The following is a 19,564-nucleotide window of genomic DNA, read 5'->3' as shown; positions in this document are numbered from 1 at the left end:
TGTAAAGAACGAAAAGAAATCAGTCCTATGTACAGTATTAGTGTAGCTTGTCAAGTTTTATTAGTGTCCTGGGTGGATAAATGGAGGAGGGAATGGGAAAAGGGGTTGACAATGCACTTGGGTTTGATGTGGTAAAAATTTGACATTTGATTATGAAGAAGTTAAAACAAAAAATAACAATTCATGTTTTCGATTTTTTCCCCAATTTTGTGAGCGAAATTTGGCCCTCTTTCCCTACCGCTCCACGACCGCTCCAACAACGCTCCTGCGGTGTGACCATGCCTTTACCTTTTGAACACCAAATACTGTTTAGACTATTTACAAAGAAACTTCTCTGTCAACCTATTGTTGGTTATGGTGTGGGAAGGCACATACTATATTTCATATTTCACAATGCTTGAAGGCAAAGACTATTATTAATAAGTAATAATGGCTATATCACAGCGTTCCGTGCAAGCCTTGCGTGTAACTATTTTTGCTACCAAGAGGTCGCCCGCGTTGGAAGTATCCTGCATGCATCTCATACGCAGTTGCCGGCAGAAGCGCACGCAAGTCTGATTTGCACACAGAAAAATTTTGAACATGCTCAAAACTTTGTTGCGGGTGAGTTGCACAGAACGATGTGACAGGTTATTAAGATAGTTACCTCCTATCAAAAGAGAAGTTTGCTGGGTATCCATGGCAACTGGTCAGATGACCTAGCCTGCCCCTTGCATCCATGAACCGATCATTGCATCTTTCCTCAAGGCAGCGGTACTGGGGGTAATGAGAATGGTGAAAATGTTAGATTACATGAACTAGTATTTTTTGTACAGGTTTAAATGTACAGGTGTATCTATTGGAAAAAATGGTTAATTGCAGTGTATTGCAAATGTTATCTTTCACTCCAAATACACTGCTTTTCATCAGGTTTGGGGGTGAAAATGTAAAATTAATGGTTCTGTGCCATCAAAAGCCAAGTTGATTGCTATTGGATACATAGTGCTAAAATTAATAATATGCAACACTTATATAGCAAATACAAATGTTTCTATAAAGCGTTGCATACTATTACCCCGGCTTTAGCACGGCTACCCTGATCGGGCGCATCAAGAATTCAAGGAATTTCTTCCTACCGGATACCCATTTACTACACCTGGGTCAAGAGTGGCAAATGTTAGTAAACGCCTTGCCAAAGGACACTAGTGCTGTGGTGGGATTTGAACCCAGGACCTTGTGGTTTACAGTCCAGAGACTTATCCACTGAGCCACAACACCTCTACAAATATCACTCATATATGTAACAATTTAAAAATTCAATTATCTTTTGTAGATTTTCAAATATCTTTTAATGTTATTTTCCAACTTTCTAAGCTCTATCCCTAAAAAGAGTTCAGATCTCATTCTCTTGTGTACTGAACTATCACTGATTCAATTCTATGTAACCTATGATTGTGCAATATCACAAATACCCTTTTACTGCAGATAGGTATTAAGAACTGATGACATTTGTAACTACATGTACATGTACCACTCATCATAATATAAAAGTAACAATTCATGTTCATAAACATACCATTGGTTGCTGTTGTGAAAGCAGTGAGAAAAAGCTGTCGTGGCTCTCCGCGAGGTGGATTTCCAGGAGATGGTTCGTCTGATAGAAGCGCTGACAGTAACGACATATGAAGCGGTGACAAACGTTATAGTGGTCTTCGTAATCCTCTACGCTTGCGAAAGACTGGCTACAGCCATGCACGTGGCATTCACATCCATTACTGTGGAGAGAGATATGCATTAAAGGTAAATGCTAGTTTTGGTAACGATATCAAAATGAGTTCGTACAGAATCCAATGAAATGACCACTAAAGTGTCTGTTTGTATAAATAAAACGCATGTGCCAAAGGATTCTGGAAGAAATTGTGTAATTGCTGAGAAATCAGCAAATAAGCACGGGATTCGGGTAGGGCGTCGGGCCCGACGCCCTAAGCAATAATTATACATTGTCCCACGTGCGCTTATCTGTGTTGGGGATCTTCGGTGTGAACATTTTTCAGCGTAGATTTCAAGATTTCACAAAGTTCAGTTAATTTAACTGTACCATATCTAGATCCTCGATGATATACTGACAATTAAGCCTTGTTTTACAGACTTTCTCATGAAATCAGTGTTTACTGCAACTACTGGAATATCTCTTTAAATAGAGGACAAAATAATGAAAAGTACATAACATCACACCTCACCTTCAGCCCAAAATCATAAACAGAGTCATTGGTTTTGGATCAGGAAAAATCTACAAGAATACAAAGGTATGTGGAACAGGGCGAATGTATATACATGTACTTATGACTCTGTTTATGATTTTAGGATGAAGATGATGTCTGAACCTCGAAATATGTTCCCTTTATAAACATGTCATTTTCTTTTCATCATCTTTGTCTCCAAGTTAAAATCGCATTAGTTATTTAGGAAACATTGAATAGACATAAGTATTGACGACTTTTGATGTCATCGTGCCATCATCTTAGAGGCGGAAGCCATTGCCTTGCCTGCTTTGGGGATATGCAGCTGGTGCATCTCTGACAACTTCCTGTTACAAGTTTACAGTCCTTGGACTGCTCCCTCCCTCCTTCCCTCTCACCAATAAAACAATGCTACATGTGTAGATTCTTCCACATTTATACAAATGTGACCCTGTCCTAAATGTTTTGTCATGATTGGAATCGCATCTTTTATAATAAATCAAGATGGTAACATATTAAGTTTATGATGGCAAAGACAGAGCTCTGACCTGAGGTTATGTGTCTTATTGAAAATAGTTAAATTATGCGGCATGAATACCGTTATTCATTACAGGTCTATACCTATAAGAAATAGGACTCTTACTCAATTTTATATGGTGTTGTTTCAGCTTATGTAAGGCACGTATCATTCAGCAGGGAATATCTAGCTGTGCACACAAGTAGTCTCCTTCACACAATTATTGAAAAGGTTCTTAAAGATAAATTCCAGTCCTGGTAACGATCTCAAAATGACTTTTTACAGAATTTAATATAATGACCACCCAAGTGTCTGTTTGTATGAATAAAAAATATGTGCCAAAGGATTCTGGAAGAAATTGTGTAATTGCTGAGAAATAAACAAAATAAGCACGGATTCAGTCACTTCCGTCGGGTCTTTTATTCCAGCAATATTGATACACTGTCCCACGTGTGCCTATCTGTGTTGGCGATCTTCAGTGTGATCGTATTTCAGCATAGATTTTATGATTTCACAAAGTTCAGTTTGTGTAACTGTAACAGATCTAGATCCACGATGATATACATACGTAGTCATACTTAACATTGGTTTTACAGACTTTCTCACAAAATTAGTGCTTTACTGCAACTACTATCATTTAGCTTTAACTCACCTAACAGATTCTTGTTCATTCTTATAACTGACCATCCGTTTCATCACATTGCTAGACCCGTAACTCCCATCAAAGGCAGGCTCTGAAATGTGACTTTCACCATTCCTCATGCATTGCTTGGACTGAGGATGAATGACCCTCTGGTCAGGAGATCTCTCTCGCTTCAGCATCTGAAATTAATTTGAAACTACATTATCATTGGTATTTTCACAGCAACCTTCAAAGTAAATCCTAATAAAAGTAAGGTGCTAGTTTGAGAGACCCATATCTTATATGATATTTTCATTAGAACTTTATACAGGTATGAGGTGCCCTTTTTGGTCTCATTGCATACATGTAGATTATATTGGAATTCCTGGAATTGGGGAAATTTCCTAAAATTGCGGGGGGGGGGATCACCTAAATTTTGGTGTATCCATCATGCTTGTAGAAAAGTGAGAGGGATTCAAGTGCTCGTGGCCAAAGTCTTCTATCAAAAGCCAAATACCTGTGTTGAACACATTTTTAATTCAAAGACTTTAAACTTTCCAACATATAACGAACGTTCTTCCTATATCTCATTGCCTAATATAAAACATTGCATTTGCAATCACAAGTTTGACTGCGGCCGCCAGCATGCCAGCACATAGATTCTACTTGTAATTGCAGTGTTTTTTTAGTCTGAGGACTATTGCTTGAGGAGAGAGGGAACCAGAGAACTTTACATCAGGATCAAAGCTTTTTGCATCAAATCTTTTGAAAATCACTGAAGCGAGGTTTCTTCACATACATGTATTACATTAAAGGTACAAGTTTGTTTGATGACCAGTTTCCAAAATTTGCATCCATGGGCCTGCAACCCCATGGAAAGGTCAAAGTTGTCAGTGAAAAGTGTTTTCCATGCATCCACGTTTTGTCTCACAATCGGCAAACTGTCCACCTTGGTTTTTCATAGTTGGTGTCAAGCTGGATCTGGGGCCTGTTTCATAAAGAGTTTCCACTGTTGTAACTTTGCCATTATGACAACTACCACAGTAACCTTGATTTCGATTGGCTGTTGCCATGGTAGTTGCCATAATGGCGAAGTTATAACAGTTGTAACTATTTATAAAATGGGCCCCAGTGCTACATGAATGAAGTGTGTACATGTAAGTATTGAACACTCACACTAGTGTGGGGTACTTAGTAATCTTATAATGTCCTTGCACAAATTAAAGAACCGTGTTTGGCAGTGGATTTTTAAGTAGTGAGTGCTGCGACGCCACTTCTGGCGTCCACAACACATGAATTGTATGGCTTGATTTTTCTGTGCGCGGTGGCATACGTATTGAACTCTTCTTTGAGTCAAGTTACTTGTTCACCGCTAGTCTGCTACCACCCTGCCTGGGGCATGTAATTGCAGATCCATGCAGTGTACAACACACATTTTAAAAAACTATCAAAATGCCACTTTTGTAACCCAAAGTACTCATTTTCATACAGTAACGTAGGGATCATTTTTCTATTCACCGGAGCGCTAAAAAAAAAATTTGCCATATTTTTGTGCAGGCCTCCTGTTGGTGAAAAATAAAAGTTCAAGGAATTGTCTTTTTTCAATCCCTATTTCTAATTTAAAAAAAATAATAGACTTTTTAATAAATTGACTGAAGAACCAAGTTACTGATGAATAGTTGTAATGGAAACTGACAGAGTAAAAAAATCAGGCATTCGAATTGTCTCCCCAAACAAGAGAAAATAAGCCAAAAAATTGCCAACTTTATTTCACCACACAGAGAGTAAGTTAGGCCTAAATTGTTACGAATGACAAATGTTAGTAACTGTACAGAGAACAAGGTTCTGACTTAAACTTCTTCACTGAATGAATGGTACCAGAACAGTATTAAATACTAAAATTTTAGCTTAAAAATTTTAGTATTCACTGTACCTATACCATTCTTATTTTTGTGTACGCCCTCTTTTGGTGAACCTTGAACCTCGAAAAGTGATCCCTTTCAGCAGCTTCAAAGCTATCCCGGGATGAGAAAGTAATATGGCAAGAAAAATTTACATTTTTCAATGTCAGTATTAATTTTAGAAAATAATAATTAAAAGAATTTACTTACTGAAGAGTCAAGTTATATAATATTATACATGATTGGCTGTATAATGGAATCTGAGTGTCAAAAAATCAAGGATTCAAGCATTTGTTCCAAAGAAAAAGCAAAACACTGTCAATTTGGCCACACAAGTCATGGAGTACTAATACTTTTAAACAGAGAACATGCTTACATCAGTTGAATAAGTGGAGCTTTCTACCTGGCTGAAAGCACAGTGCAAACTCATAAATGTGTGTACAGCGTCGACTTGGTTGGTGTAAAAAGTAGTCCTATTTATACATGAACCAAGTTGGCGCTGTATGGCAGTGAGCAGAGGCAGTGAGTCCAAACTTCCCGCGTGTCCATACTTCGCGGACGGTCATTATCTAAAAAACTAGCCAATATCCTTAAAATCTTGTAAGTTTCTTCAGGATGAGTTCAGTATTCATGAAAATATTGATAAAAGATCGGCGAATTTGTCACCGTTAGCGCCTGTTCTGAAGAAGTCTGATATCCTCAACAAGCACCACAATATCATCATTTTGCAAGCAGATATCATCTTCTTCTTCGAGGATCAGCGGCTAACTGCAGGTTGGTTGTTGAGTTGAAGTAATTTCTCTAAGCGAATATGATGAATTTTAAGAATGTTTCTGAGGCAGTGGGTCATAACATTGATAGCAAGAGTGATAGATAGGTGCGAGGAGGGTAATAAGATATTAGTGGCAAGGATGAGGGGATGAGCAGAGGTGAAGGCTTGGCTAACTGAAGCAGGGAGGCTTAAAGATCTATATGTGGTACTGACTATAGTATTTTGTCGTCAATCTGAAATAATGTGGTTCATGTAACTATTTCTTAAATTGGTTTTGCATTAATTGTGAATATTTTGTGAACAAATTTAAGCCTTTTGAAAAGTCCGCGAAGTTTGGACACCCCATCATACACACATCTATGAGAGTGCTTTCGGCCGGAAAGAAAAAGTTCTAGGAGTGGTTGCCGCCCCGGAGAGACAGTTGCGGAACACACTGCACTGCACTCACTTCCTCAGGCTCAGCTCCAAACCACCCAAGGGATCATTACCATCTTGCCTGTGGGGAATCTACAGGTAGAACTATGGACAGTATGCCAATGCAGTACACAGCACACAATTTAAAAAATCAATAAAATATCACTTTTGCATTACAGTTGCAATTTATTTTTCATTAGTAACTTGGGGGTAATTTTTGTATTCACCAGAGGCGAGCGCTCAAAAACTTCAATTTTGGGCATATTTTTGTGTACGCCCTCTCTTGGTGGAAAGTAATATGGCAAAAAAAAATTAACTTTTCAAGCTCTATTTTTAATAAAGAAAAAATACTTTAAACAATCAAATTTACTTAAAGGAGAATGAAACCTTTGGACCAAGATAGCTTGTGTGAAAACAGAATAATCAAAGAAACAGATCAATGAAAGTTTGAGAAAAATCGGACAAATAATGAGAAAGTTATGAGCTTTTGAATATTGCAATCACTAATGCTATGGAGATCCTCACATTGGCAATGCGACAAACATGTGTGATGTCACTCTTGAACAACTCTCCCCATTACTTTAGTATATATTTCACTTAAATTGCCTCTTTTATTACATCTATCAGTAGGACATGTATTCTTTCTATAGGAGGGCATGTAATACAGATTTTTTAAAGAATACATCATGGATAAAGAGTTTGTATCACCATACAAAAAAGCAAAAAGACACATTTTCAGGGTATTTCATAGTCCATCAAAGGGAAAGTTGTTCATCAGTGACATCACACATCCTTGTCGTGTTGCCAATGGGAGGATCTCCATAGCATTAGAGATTGCAATATTCAAATGCTCATAACTTTCTCATTATTTGTCTGATTTTTCTCAAACTTTCTTTGTTCTTATTCTTTGATTTTTCTGTTTCGACACAAGCCTACTTGTTCCAAAGGTTTCATTCCCCTTTAAGAGTTTGTTATGTAATGAAAAACTTATAAAAAAGAAGGTGTAAAAAAAATCCAAGCATTTGTCCAAAAGAAAAAGAGAAAATAATCCAAACATTGTCAACCTTATTTTGCCACACATAGAGATTGTAACTGAGTCTGAGAACAAGGTGACAAATACTAGTATTGTTCTTTGAATGCACTTGTTCACTGCTACCATCCACTTGTTCACTGCTACCAACCTGCCTGTGGGGAATCTAGAGGTAGGACTATGGTATGCCAATGTTGTACAGAGCACACACTTTAAAAAATCATTAAAATATCACTTTTGTAAACAAAATTACTAATTTCCATACAGTTGCAATTGATTTTTCATTGGTAACTTGGGAAGAATTTTTGTATTCTCCAGAGCGCTCAACAACTTGAATTTGGGGCATATTTTTGTGTACGCCCTCTATTGGATTTGGTGGAAAGTATTATATGGCAAGAAAATTTTCATTTTTTGATCTATTTTAAATTAAGAAAAAAATGATTTAATGAATCAAATTTAAATAAGAGCCAAGTTTTAATATGCATAATAGGTGTAGAAACTGTCAGAGAAAAAATTAAGCATTTTCCCCAAAGAAAAAGAGAAAATAAGCCAAACATTGCCACCCTTATTTTGCCACACATGGAGATATAACTGAGAACAAGATTATATCATAACCTTGTTCATTGAATGAGTGCTGTGGTGAATCTACAGGTAGGTCTATGTTATGCCAATGCTGTATTGAGCACACACTTTAAAAAATATCATTAAAATATCACTTTTGTGATCAAAATTATCGATTTCGATACAGTTGCAATTAAATTTTTATTAGTAACATAGAATAATTTTTGTATTGACCACAGCGTTCAAAAACTTGAATTTTGGGCATATTTTTCTGAACACCCTCTATTGGTGGAAAGTAATATGGCAAGAAAATTTTCATTTTTCAAGCTCTATTTTTAATTTAGAAAAAATAAATTGAAAAATCAAATTTACTTAGGAGCCAATTTATATAGTGAAAAGATGTAATGGAAACTGACAGTGTAAAAAAATCAAGCATTTTTCCAAAAGAAAGAGAAAATAATGCAAATATTGTCAACCTCATTTTGCCACACATAGACTGAGAACAAGGTTGTATCACAACATTGTTCATTGAATGCACTCATAACTATAACCCACTTGTTCACTGCTACCATCTGGCCTGTGGAGAATCTACAGGTATGACTATGGAGTATGGTATGCCAATGCTGTATAGAGCACACACTTTAAAAAATCATTAAAATATCACTTTTGTGACCAAAATTACTAATTTCCATACAGTTTTAATGGATTTATTGTAGTGAAAACGGCCAGGCCGATTTTGGCGTTTTCAGCTACTGAGTCCTTGTCGTCTGCTCCCATCCTCTTCTACCATGGAGACCTCGTGGAGGACCCAGAAGAGTGCCGGGCGCAGCTCTATTGGAGACGGCCAATCAGCAGCCCGGACACCACTGGCAGGGACCAATCAGAGGCCAGGATTTGGTGCCATGCGGTGGGGGCTACGGCGGCATCGCCATCTTCTGGGAACCCCGGCAGATGTACTACAGAGGACCTTTTGGGAAACCCATTGATATTGTTGCTGTGTTTTACTACGTTTTACTGTTTTGCTTATTCATCCGTTGGACAAGTCTTGCGGTGAGTTGGCTTTATATTTATTCATTGTATGACTGGATGCATGAATGAATGCATCCCGTCTTGTTTTTTAGTGCATCTCATTGCTTGTTCGACTTGAGCAATCGAACAACATTGGCGTTGTCAGCAGTGCGGACTGCGTTTGCGGCTTCGTGATTACTGCTAGGCCTAGAGCTGCCCGCTGCTTGCTCGGCAGTGGTCGGCTGTGATTTTTATATTGATTGCATAAGTGTCAGTGCGGGGTGAAAGTTGCTTGCGTTGGCGGGGAGAGGGTGACAGTGGGACTGTCAACTTTCCAGGGCTGAGCTTGTAATATTTTGCAGGGTGCTGAGCTTGTGTGTTATGTGATTTAGATTCACGTTTTAGTGTTTCGCATTGTACACGATCCGATTGGTAATTTAACTTGCTCAAGTTGTTAAATTTACCTATCGCGTCCACCTCGCAACCATCTCGAGGTGAGTATTTCCCCACGTGAATTTTGGGGATTTTCCATGCGGCCGCGAGTATCGTTTTGGTATCGCCGCGGTTACATCGGACACGGAACTTACGATCTGCCGTGTTAAGTGTTGTTATCGTTTGTAGCGTCTTGCACTATCGTTTCGTTGTGACCGACCCGAACAGTGAGAGTGTGCTTGTCGTCATATCGATACTTTAGCGTTGCGTCGATCTCGCAGTGGGAGTGTGTCCGGCGCCTGCATCGTCCTGTCAGAGTGAGTGTGTAGTAGCAGCTTCTGTGTGGGCTGTGCGCTACAGATTCTAGTCTAGTGTTTGATTTCTTTTATATTTTATTTTACGATTGGTTTGTACGACAACGGGTAGGCACTAGCTGAGTCCCATTTGTATTTCATTTCTGGATATTTCAAAGAGATTTGTGGATTAAAGGGATAAGTTTCCCTGTTAATTACAGCGGTTAACAAATACATATTGGCTCTTTTCAACAAAATATTTTTGGATTAAAGGGATAAGTCTCCCTATTTAGTCTATTATTACCAAATTATTTTGAGACTGTTTTTTGAGAATATTTTGGCATTAAAGGGATAAGTCTCCCTAGTCTAGTTAGTAAAAGAATATTTTTAGACTAGTTTTAAAAATTCTTTGTACCTGTTTGTAGAAATAAAATATATATTTTTTGGATTAAAGGGAAAAGTCTCCCTATTGAGTTTAGTAGTTGCAATTAATTTGTGCTTGATATTAAAATATTTGTGGATTAAAGGGATAAGTCTCCCTCCTTAGTCCCACTGTTAGAGAAATATTTTTTAGAGTTGAGGATAGGTGTGTTTGTTTATTGTTGTGGTGTGTGTGCCCTTGAACAAAATCTATACAACTGTGTTACCTTATTGTTGATTAAAGGGACAGGTTACCCTTGTTAGCTTTAATTTTCAGAGAACATTTTGTGAGATTAAAGGGACAGGTTACCCGTGTTAGCTTTAATTTTTGGGAGAGCGATTTTGCATATTAAAGGGACACCTTTCCCGGATTAATTGCTCTATTTGAGGAATTAATCTTTGTGTTCCTCCAAATTAAAGGGACACCTTTCCTAGATTAATTTTTCTATTTTAGGAATTAATCCTGTGCTTTTTCAACTTAAAGGGACACCTTTCCCGGATTAAGTTTTTTCTATTTTAGGAATTAATCCTTGTGCTTTTTCAACTTAAAGGGACACCTTACCTGGATTAATTTTTCTATTTTAGGAATTAATCCGTGTGTTTTTGAGATTAAAGGGACACCTTCCCTTGTGGATTATTTTCTAGAATTTAAGGCTTCCTTCCCGTGTTTTGAGAATTTAAGGGGTTAATTTTTAAGCTTGAAACCTTAAAGGGATACTTTTGTGCATTTTTTTTTTTATTTTTTTTAAAAGGTACTGTTTGCTATTGGTCCTTGTCTTTGGGGGTTTAGGAACCGTTTTAGGATTGTGTCTTCTTGTGAGGATTTTTTGCTTGTCTTTGTGCACTTTGAGGCATACCTGGTGTAAGGTTGTGTTCGGTGCCTGAGACTGGCATTATCTTTTTTTTACAGGTTCACAGGATTTATTTTGCAGCTGCCTTCCTTTGGCTTTTTATTTTCTTTTAAACCAACGAGGAGTTGGTATATTTGGTGTTTAGGCCGACCGAGTGTTGGTATATTTTTTTTTACAGGTGGTGCGTTTGTTTCTTTGGAGTTTGTGGCCACCGAGGTTCGCCTTTTTCTTTTTCGGCGGGGAGTGGGGTGTTACCCAAGTGTGTTTTGAGGATTTTGTGTTTTGGAGTTTGTTGTTGTGACTTAATTTAAAATGTTGTCAGATAGAGTTAGTCCTTTTGAGGAAGTGATTGAAGGCCCACTTCCGGTGAACGAGTGTTCATATGAGGAACTCGTGAGCATTCCTGGGGTAAGCCATGCTGTTGCAGGCTTGCTATTAGAACGTAAAGGAGGTATCACAAGGGATTATTTCTCATCATTGGTGTTATTGCCGGAAGAGATTTTGGACCAGCTCGACTTTACGCCTTTTAGTATGACATCACAACAGTCTACTGGGCTGGCACAAGGGTTGCTTGATCATGACAGAGGTATCATGGGTGATCCTATAGGAGCTGATGGAGGGTTGGTTCAACCTTCCCATGCACCCAGCCCGGTGCAAGAGGTTAGCCCAGCACTTTATCGGTGGCAGAGGTATCCGCCCCCTCCAGGAGTATCTGAGAGGTGGTGGCAGTCAGAGTCCCAACCAGGTGTTGGTAGTAGAGTTGTACCGGAGGGGTTGCAAGTAAATCCCTCCCAGCAGGTCTTACACCCAGCCCAGCCAGAAAGGGTGCAAGCTCCGACTCTACAACCGAGCACTGGAGTCCAAGAACCCCAACAGTTTCTTCATCAGACCAGACCAGGTCCCAACTTGTCTGAGTATGATGTTTCAGTTAGGCGACTATCTGGCCCACCCACAGTGCCGGCGACACCACATGCCTCATTGGTCCCACCGGCTCAGCTGTTAGCGACCGAATCACCGCAGAGTGTGACGGCTCAACCTATTACAGATCCAGGAGGTCCTCCGCCGCGATTATCGACAGGCCCTCCACCGAGAGTATCGGCGGCACCAGTGCCGCGCATGCCTACTGTATGGTATTCGCGTGCACCACTGAGGTGTAAGCAGGTGCCTGCACCACCACAGGCACCGCCACAGATGCCGGCGGCACCGCCGCCGCAGCCACAGGCAGCACCATCAATGCAACCAGCAGCAGCGGCACCCTATCAGATGGCTACGGCGCCGCCACCACAGGTCCCCTTATCCCGACATGCACCGACCAATCCGGTGCAAGTACAACCAGCTGCTTGCCAGACAGCACCGCCCCAGTCATGGGCGGCTCCGCCACCGCAGCCCGCATCACATCAGCCACCCCAGAGCCCCACCACCAGCCAGTCTTCTGGGCATACTTCAATGCATAAGACTACTGGCCGCGGCAGGCAAATGGGTTCACAGTCATTGAGTCACATGGGTTCGCTCCCCAAGACCATTAACTTTGATGGCCGAGGGAGCTGGAGAGGGTTTTACCTTAAGTTTATGGCCTATGCAGACGAGCAGGGCTGGTCGCCCATTCAAAGGAAATATCAGATGTGGTGGAGCATGAAAGGTGTTGGAAGTGATTACTTCTCGATGCTGATGTCGCGTGATAGAGATATGTCTTTCGAAGATCTTGTGCGAAGAATGGAGCGCCGTTTTGGTGCTGATGACCCGTTGGAGGTAGCTCAGATGGAGTTCATGCGGGCACACCAGTTGGCCGATGAAGGAATCATGGAGTGGGCTGACCGTGTGGTTAGCCTGGCTGTTAAGACGTTCCCTGGGGTTCCAGAGTCCCAAGTACAGAGACAAGGGGTATTGAAGTTTTGTCAAGGGTGTTCTGAACGGGAAGCCGGTTTGCACGCCCTGAACCTACGGCCGGACTCAGTTGAGAAGGCTGTGGATCATGTGACTTGGTATATACATTCAAAAAAGGTTGTTTATGGCAGGCAGAGGAGGCCAGACGTCAAGTTAGTCAATTGGCCACCTGAAGCTTGGTCATCTGAAGATGCAACGATCCAACAGATGGGAGCTCCCCCGCCAGGTAATAAAACCCGCCTGGAGAAGAATAACTCAGTGCCTAGCACTTCGAGCAAGACGTCTTCGGAGAGTGAGAGCTTGACCAAGTGGGTTTCAACGTTGGATACTCGCACGCGGGCCGTGGAGGAGAAAGTTTCTGATTGGGATAAGAAGTTCGAGAAACTGCAGTCCTCAATAGATAACCTTACTAGAAGAATGTCACAAATAGGAAGACGAGGGAGATCGCCATCCCCTGCACCAAGGACCGAGGGCTGTTATAAGTGTGGGAAGCCGGGACATTTCAGGAAAGATTGCCCTGACAAAAGCCCCGAGGCCTCCGCTTCAGTCCTTAGGGAGGAGGAGGCGTCAAACTCGAGCGAGTCAGAGGAGGAGAGGGAGGCCACACCCTGGCTCGAGCATCCTTAGGCCACCCAAATACAGATAGCCTTGAGGAGGATGTGGCTGGTCTTCCAGAGTTCATGAAAGTGTTAGCAGAGTATGCAGACCAACTAGAACTGGAAGATGATGATTCGCATTCCTCAGAGGTAAATTCATCAGCTAATGAAGAAAGCAATGTCCTCCCTACTCAATGGGAAGAACCAGAGTTGGAAGCTCCACAGGAGGTAGTGGTCAGTCAACTTCGTTCGTCCTCGATGCTGAGAGTAGAGGTGAGAGTGAATGGCGTTACACTTAAGGCAGTGGTAGATTCTGCTGCAGAAGTGACCATCATCTCGGATCGAGTGATGAAACTAATTGACCCTGCCCCGCCCCTGGTGAGGGAAGTTGTTTTGAGCACCGCTGGTCGAGACACACGCTTGCCCGGGGCAGTGATAGGCCCAGTGGAAGTAGGGATTGGAGGAAAGCGTTTTTCTGGTGAGATCTACACAGCCCCAATAGTAGATGACATGCTGTTGGGACTAGATTTCCTTGAGAGGCATTCAATCGATATCCTTATAAGTAGTAAGGAGCTGCTTATGGGGGAAGAGCGAATACCAATGGAGGTCGGAGATGGTTGGAATGGTGGACGAGTGGCCAAAGTTAGCACCTCGCACCGGATCACCATCTCACCCAACACACTGAAGCGTGTCACAGGAGTAATAGACCAGAGGATGAAGGCTTGTGTTTTTGAGCCATCATCTGTATTACCCGCTCTAGCACCTAGGTCGCTACATGATGGAGGGACGCACATTCAGCTGTATGTTCTGAACCCAACCGACAAAGTAGTCCACCTGGAGGGCAACAAGATAATAGGCCGGGTCTTCGAGGCAGTGACGGTGGCTCAGGTGCCATCTTCTCCTCCAAAAGGAGATGATGAAACCAGGCCACAGTCTGCGCCTCAGAAGCTGGGACCTAGAGTCAACTGCCTGACAGAGGACGTGGCGGAAGGGGTGCCGGAACATTTACGAGATCTGTATGACCGATCTTCGGAGCTCCTGAACTCTGAACAGAAAGCTGAACTTAGCAGCATCCTGGTGGAGTTCGGAGATGCGTTTGCCCGTCATGACTTCGATTTAGGAGAATTTACAGCTATTGAGCACAAGATAGATACAGGTACATCAGCCCCGGTGAAGCACAAGATGCGAAGAACGCCAATGCGTTTCGCAGAAGAAGAAAAGACAGTGCTGAAACGAATGAAGGAGGCTGGCGTTATTCAGCCTTCACAATCGGAGTGGGCGTCGGCACCTGTGTTGGTACGGAAGAGAGATGGAGGAGTCCGCTGGTGTGTGGATTACCGAGGACTCAATCAGATCACTCAGAAAGACGTGTATCCACTCCCAAATATCGAGGAGTGTCTGGATACCCTTTCGGGGACGCGTTGGTTTTCCAAGCTTGATGCCAACTCCGCGTATTGGCAAGTTCAAATAGCGGAGGAGGATCGCAAAAAAACCGCTTTTACCACAAAGTACGGGTTGTACGAATTTGTGAGGATGGGTTTTGGATTGTGCAACGCCCCCGCGACTTTCTCACGGGCCATGGATTTAATCCTGAGAGGTTTGAATTGGGACATAGTCCTAGCCTTTCTGGATGATGTGGTAGTTCTGGGAAAGTCGTTTGAGGATCACATGAACAACCTCAGGGAGGTCTTACAAAGGTTTAGAAGCTTCAAGTTGAAGCTGAAGCCTAAGAAGTGTGAACTATTCCGGCGCGAGGTAGAGTTCCTGGGCCGGAATGTAGGAGAAAATAAGATCTCTCTGAAACCAGATCAGATTGAAGCAGTGAGGAATTGGCCAGCACCGCGGAACACTAAGCAAGTGGAGAGATTCTTGGGGTTAGTGAATTATCACAGGACCTTTATCAAGAACTACGCAGCTGCGGCCGTTCCTCTGTACAAGATCACTGGGAAAAACATGTTCCACTGGGGACCTGAACAACAGGAGGCATTCGACTCTATAAAGGAGCTGCTTACCTCCGCCCCAGTGTTGACCATGCCCAACTTGCAAGATACATTCATCCTGGACACTGATGCTTCGAATGAAGCTATCGGCGCTGAGCTACTCCAAGTTCAGGATGGACAAGAGAGAGTAGTGGCTTATGGAAGCATATCATTGTCTCCTGAGCAGAGAAGGTACTGTGTGACAAGGAGAGAACTATTAGCAGTGGTGAAGTTCACCCGGCAGTACCGCCACTACCTTTTAGGTAGCTCGTTTCTGGTGCGCACAGACCACAGTAGTCTCATCTGGCTGATGAACTTCAAGCATCCTCAAGGGCAAATAGCCCGATGGCTGGAAGAGTTAAGTCAGTACCAGATGAAGGTGATACACCGCCCGGGGAAGCAGCACGGGAATGCGGACGCGTTGTCCCGAGTTCCCGACACTGAGCCCTTCTGTGAAGAATTCCGGCTAGGATTCAAGCTAGAAGATCTTCCCTGTGGTGGTTGCCCCTACTGTGAGAAGGCTCACAAGAACTGGGCTCCGTTTGTAGAAGAGGTGGATGACGTAGTTCCCTTGGCATCAGTCACAGGAGGACGGGGAAACACCATGGGCCAAAACCTTGAGTCAGGGATTTGGACAACACACATGGTGGTGAAATCAGACCCTGATCTTCGGTCGGAAAAGGTAGTTGAGGGCTCCGAACAAATCACCGAGGAGCAGAAAATATCCCAGGTGATTGAGGAGCCAGAAACAGTTCCAGCCCGGAGATTGAAAGAGGAGCAGGAGAAAGATCTGGAGTTCCTTCCATTACGGGAATGGTTAGCCACAGGTAAAGAACCTAGCGAGGGAGCTATGATGTTATGGAGTCCCGAGCAGAAAAACCTGTGGATCAATAAGGATACCTTTCACCTGCAGAATGGGGTAATTTGCCAGGACAAGGGCGAAGGAGATTTACTTCTCATTCCCCACTCTATGAGGGAGGAGTTGGTTAGACTTAACCATGATCTGCCCTCTGCGGGGCACGCTGGCAACGTTAGGGTGATCTCCAAGATGAAGAGGCGGTTCTTCTGGTATGGCATGGGGAAGGATGTGAGTGACTATATTCGCAAATGTCCAACCTGTAACCAATGCAAGAAGTCTGCCAGACACGGGAGGAACCCTATGATCAGCTACCATGCAGGTTACCCAATGGAAAGGGTGCATTTGGATTTCTTGGGTCCCCTGCCAAAAACGGCGAATGGGAACGAGAATATCCTGGTAATGGTTGATCAATTCACAAAATGGGTGGAGGGCATACCTTTGCCTTCACAGACCGCGGAGGTGACAGCCCGAGCAGCGGTGGACCATTTCTTCAGCCGTTTTGGGTGTCCTCTGCAGATCTTCACCGACCAAGGCCGCAATTTCGAGAGCCGGTTGTTTACAAGCCTGTGTAAGATGTTACAAATACATAAGGCAAGAACAACGGCTTATCGTCCATCGGCTAATGGTCAGGTGGAGCGATTCAACCGGACGCTGATGGATGCAGTGCGTTGTTTCGTAGGCAAGAACCAGCGAAATTGGGATGAAGTCGTCCCGCAAATCGCAGGAGCTATACGATCAACGGTGAATAGGAGCACCGGATTTACTCCCAACAGGTTGATGCTTGGAAGGGAAGTAACCCAACCGACTGACCTACTGGTCCCGTTGCAGCAAGGAGCACAGCCAGTGGAAAGCGAGGAGTACTGTGCAAGTCTGCGTAAGACATTAGCCGATGTACACTCGCTGGCCAGGTCCCATCTGAAAGAGACTCAAAAGAGACAGAAAAGGAAGATGGTGACAACCGTTTGGGCAAATGTGCTGAAACGGATCACTGGAATCATTGATCAGAAGAAGATTGTGACAATCGTTTGGGCAAATATGCTGAGACGAATCACAGATATCATTGATCAGAGGTTGACTGTGACCAGGGTTTCGGCCAACTTGCTGAAGCGGATCACTGGAGTTATCGACCAAAAGATGATCTCTTCGGCGTGTTTGACTTCTGCTTTGTATTTCAGAGCTGGAAGGTCTAGGCTTTGTCAGCTACAGGCGGATGTCCTCAAATCGACGGACAGGTTTTTCCTTCTGGAAGATTATGAGGCATTGGGCCAGACTCACACTGCTGAAGTGATAGCTAAGGGACTATCTTCACTGGGAATGCAGGAAGTTGGGACCCAGCTACAATCCTCGCCTCCTGAGTCGGACCCAACAATCAACCGCCTGCGAGAGGACAAGGTAAGTGACCACCTGCCAGGTTTCTGGGGAGAATTGATTGGGCCTGTGCCCGTTTCCTCTCTCCGAGACTGGTAGTGGTAAGAAAGCAGGATGGGTATTGAGGATTAGGTAAATAGAAATTAGGCAAACGGTGTATCTTGGTCCTTGGCAGATTTTAGGACTTGGAGATATATGTTTACTGTGTTGCCAGCTGTGTTAGCTATGTATTTCCCTATTATACCTCATGTCCCGGTTCTGTACCTGAACAGTATGCTATCATGTGAGACATGCTAAGATTACTGGAGATATTCCTCCGGTCTTCTAGTAGTGCTGGCCTTGCAACTCCCATTGGTGAGGCATAGAACCCATTTCTATCCTACGTCCAGGGCGTAGCCAAGTAGTCCACTAGGGAAGGAGCAGAGAACTTATCCTCGCTCGCCTTTAGGACTGGCATCCCAAGGAGAAGGATTGTTGAAATGTTCTTGCTTGACTTATGGTGTAATGCTGAGTAGCTCGCATGAAGCTTTTGTTTCTGATAGTGTACTAATCAGATGAGATGCATCCTTTTGTATGCTATTCGGATGTTAGCTGTGTTAGCTGACCTGGATACGTAGTGTTCTAGATTATGAGCGGCGCTGGCTTTTAGTAGCTGCATGCCCTCACTAGATGCTGTGCCAGAAGTGGATGATTTGAAAGTAATTTGAGTATATACCCTGGGGAACCGGGTATTATATTTCATGTTTCGCTTCTGTCTTCTCTGACTGTGGCAGTGGCTGGCAAGAAGAGTTCTTCTCTGCCAAGGTCACGATAGTCGAGAATATTTATTGAGGTACGGTTGGCAGCTGGAGTGTGCAGCCGTACGATGGACATGTTTGAGATCGGTTCGCGAGGAATGTTCTTTCCAATAAAAAAAATTGTCATGGATACCCGAATGTGTATGTTATGATCTCCGAGCACTGCAGTTGCTAAATACTGGTAGCCCTGCTTTGGTGGTGTGGTACCGAATTGCTAATAGCATTGCTCTGAGCTTGTTATAGGCTAGGGTTCTCTATGGAAGGAATAGCTGTAAGCGACTAGTCTCTCTAGTGTCCGATCATGCTAGAATGAAGTGTGTAAGTCTGAAACTTACGGCTTCACTAGCTAGTAGTGGAGAATATGATTTGGGAGTAACTCGTCGGGAGCATCTAGAACATGAGCGCCATCCCTGTTCTTTAGATGGGTTGATGTGCATGGCTCTATGCCGTCCGAGTAGGTGCGTTTTGCACTGCTCAGAGTCTTGCTCAAGTTCAAGGTGTTCTAGAAGGGTTAATGGTGCGTAGGATTTGTATCCAAGCACTTGGTGATGGATTTGCCCGGTGGGTTGGCATGGCATATTTTGCAGCCCTTGGGAGGTTTATAGACGGTGAGAGCTAGGTTGGGTTAACCTTGGCTTCCAGTCTGGATGGAAGGACATGGCTTCTATTCTGCCAGACTGTGGGTACGCTCTTCTCAGCAGATACCTTAGCGAGGACTGAATGTTCAAGCGTGGGTGCTGAGTGAGTACGTTCAGGTACGCTGGCTGTTGGAGTTCATGGTAGTTCTGGTTCGACTAGGTTCGGATATGGGTCGAAGGCATTCCTCAGGGGTGTAGCCATGGCTGAGGGACTTTTGTTGGGTCCTGATGGTCTTGCTCATCCTGAGTTTGAGCGCCTCTACAGAGATCCCCGTATCGATCCTCAAAAAATTGGGAAGGGAGCAGTGTAGTGAAAACGGCCAGGCCGATTTTGGCGTTTTCAGCTACTGAGTCCTTGTCGTCTGCTCCCATCCTCTTCTACCATGGAGACCTCGTGGAGGAC

At 43.1% G+C, this 19,564-nt stretch overlaps 1 protein-coding gene across 2 annotated transcripts in view; it reads right to left on the bottom strand.

The window, feature by feature from the left end:
* Positions 1–19,564, bottom strand: part of LOC121420212 (zinc finger protein 511-like) — a 30,689-nt gene that overhangs the window by 10,144 nt on the left and 981 nt on the right. For both annotated transcript variants that reach the window (XM_041614769.1, XM_041614768.1), the window contains exons 2-4: positions 3,389–3,558; positions 1,556–1,754; positions 647–756 (exon numbers count right to left, since the gene is read on the bottom strand). In XM_041614769.1, the coding sequence (XP_041470703.1) occupies positions 647–756; positions 1,556–1,754; positions 3,389–3,558 (479 nt within the window). The remainder of the gene's footprint in view (positions 1–646; positions 757–1,555; positions 1,755–3,388; positions 3,559–19,564) is intronic.

The sequence above is a fragment of the Lytechinus variegatus genome, chromosome 8, assembly GCF_018143015.1.
Source record: "Lytechinus variegatus isolate NC3 chromosome 8, Lvar_3.0, whole genome shotgun sequence".
In the NCBI taxonomy this organism is placed as follows: Eukaryota; Metazoa; Echinodermata; class Echinoidea; order Temnopleuroida; family Toxopneustidae; genus Lytechinus; species Lytechinus variegatus.
This window is presented reverse-complemented; position numbering and strand designations above follow the sequence as displayed.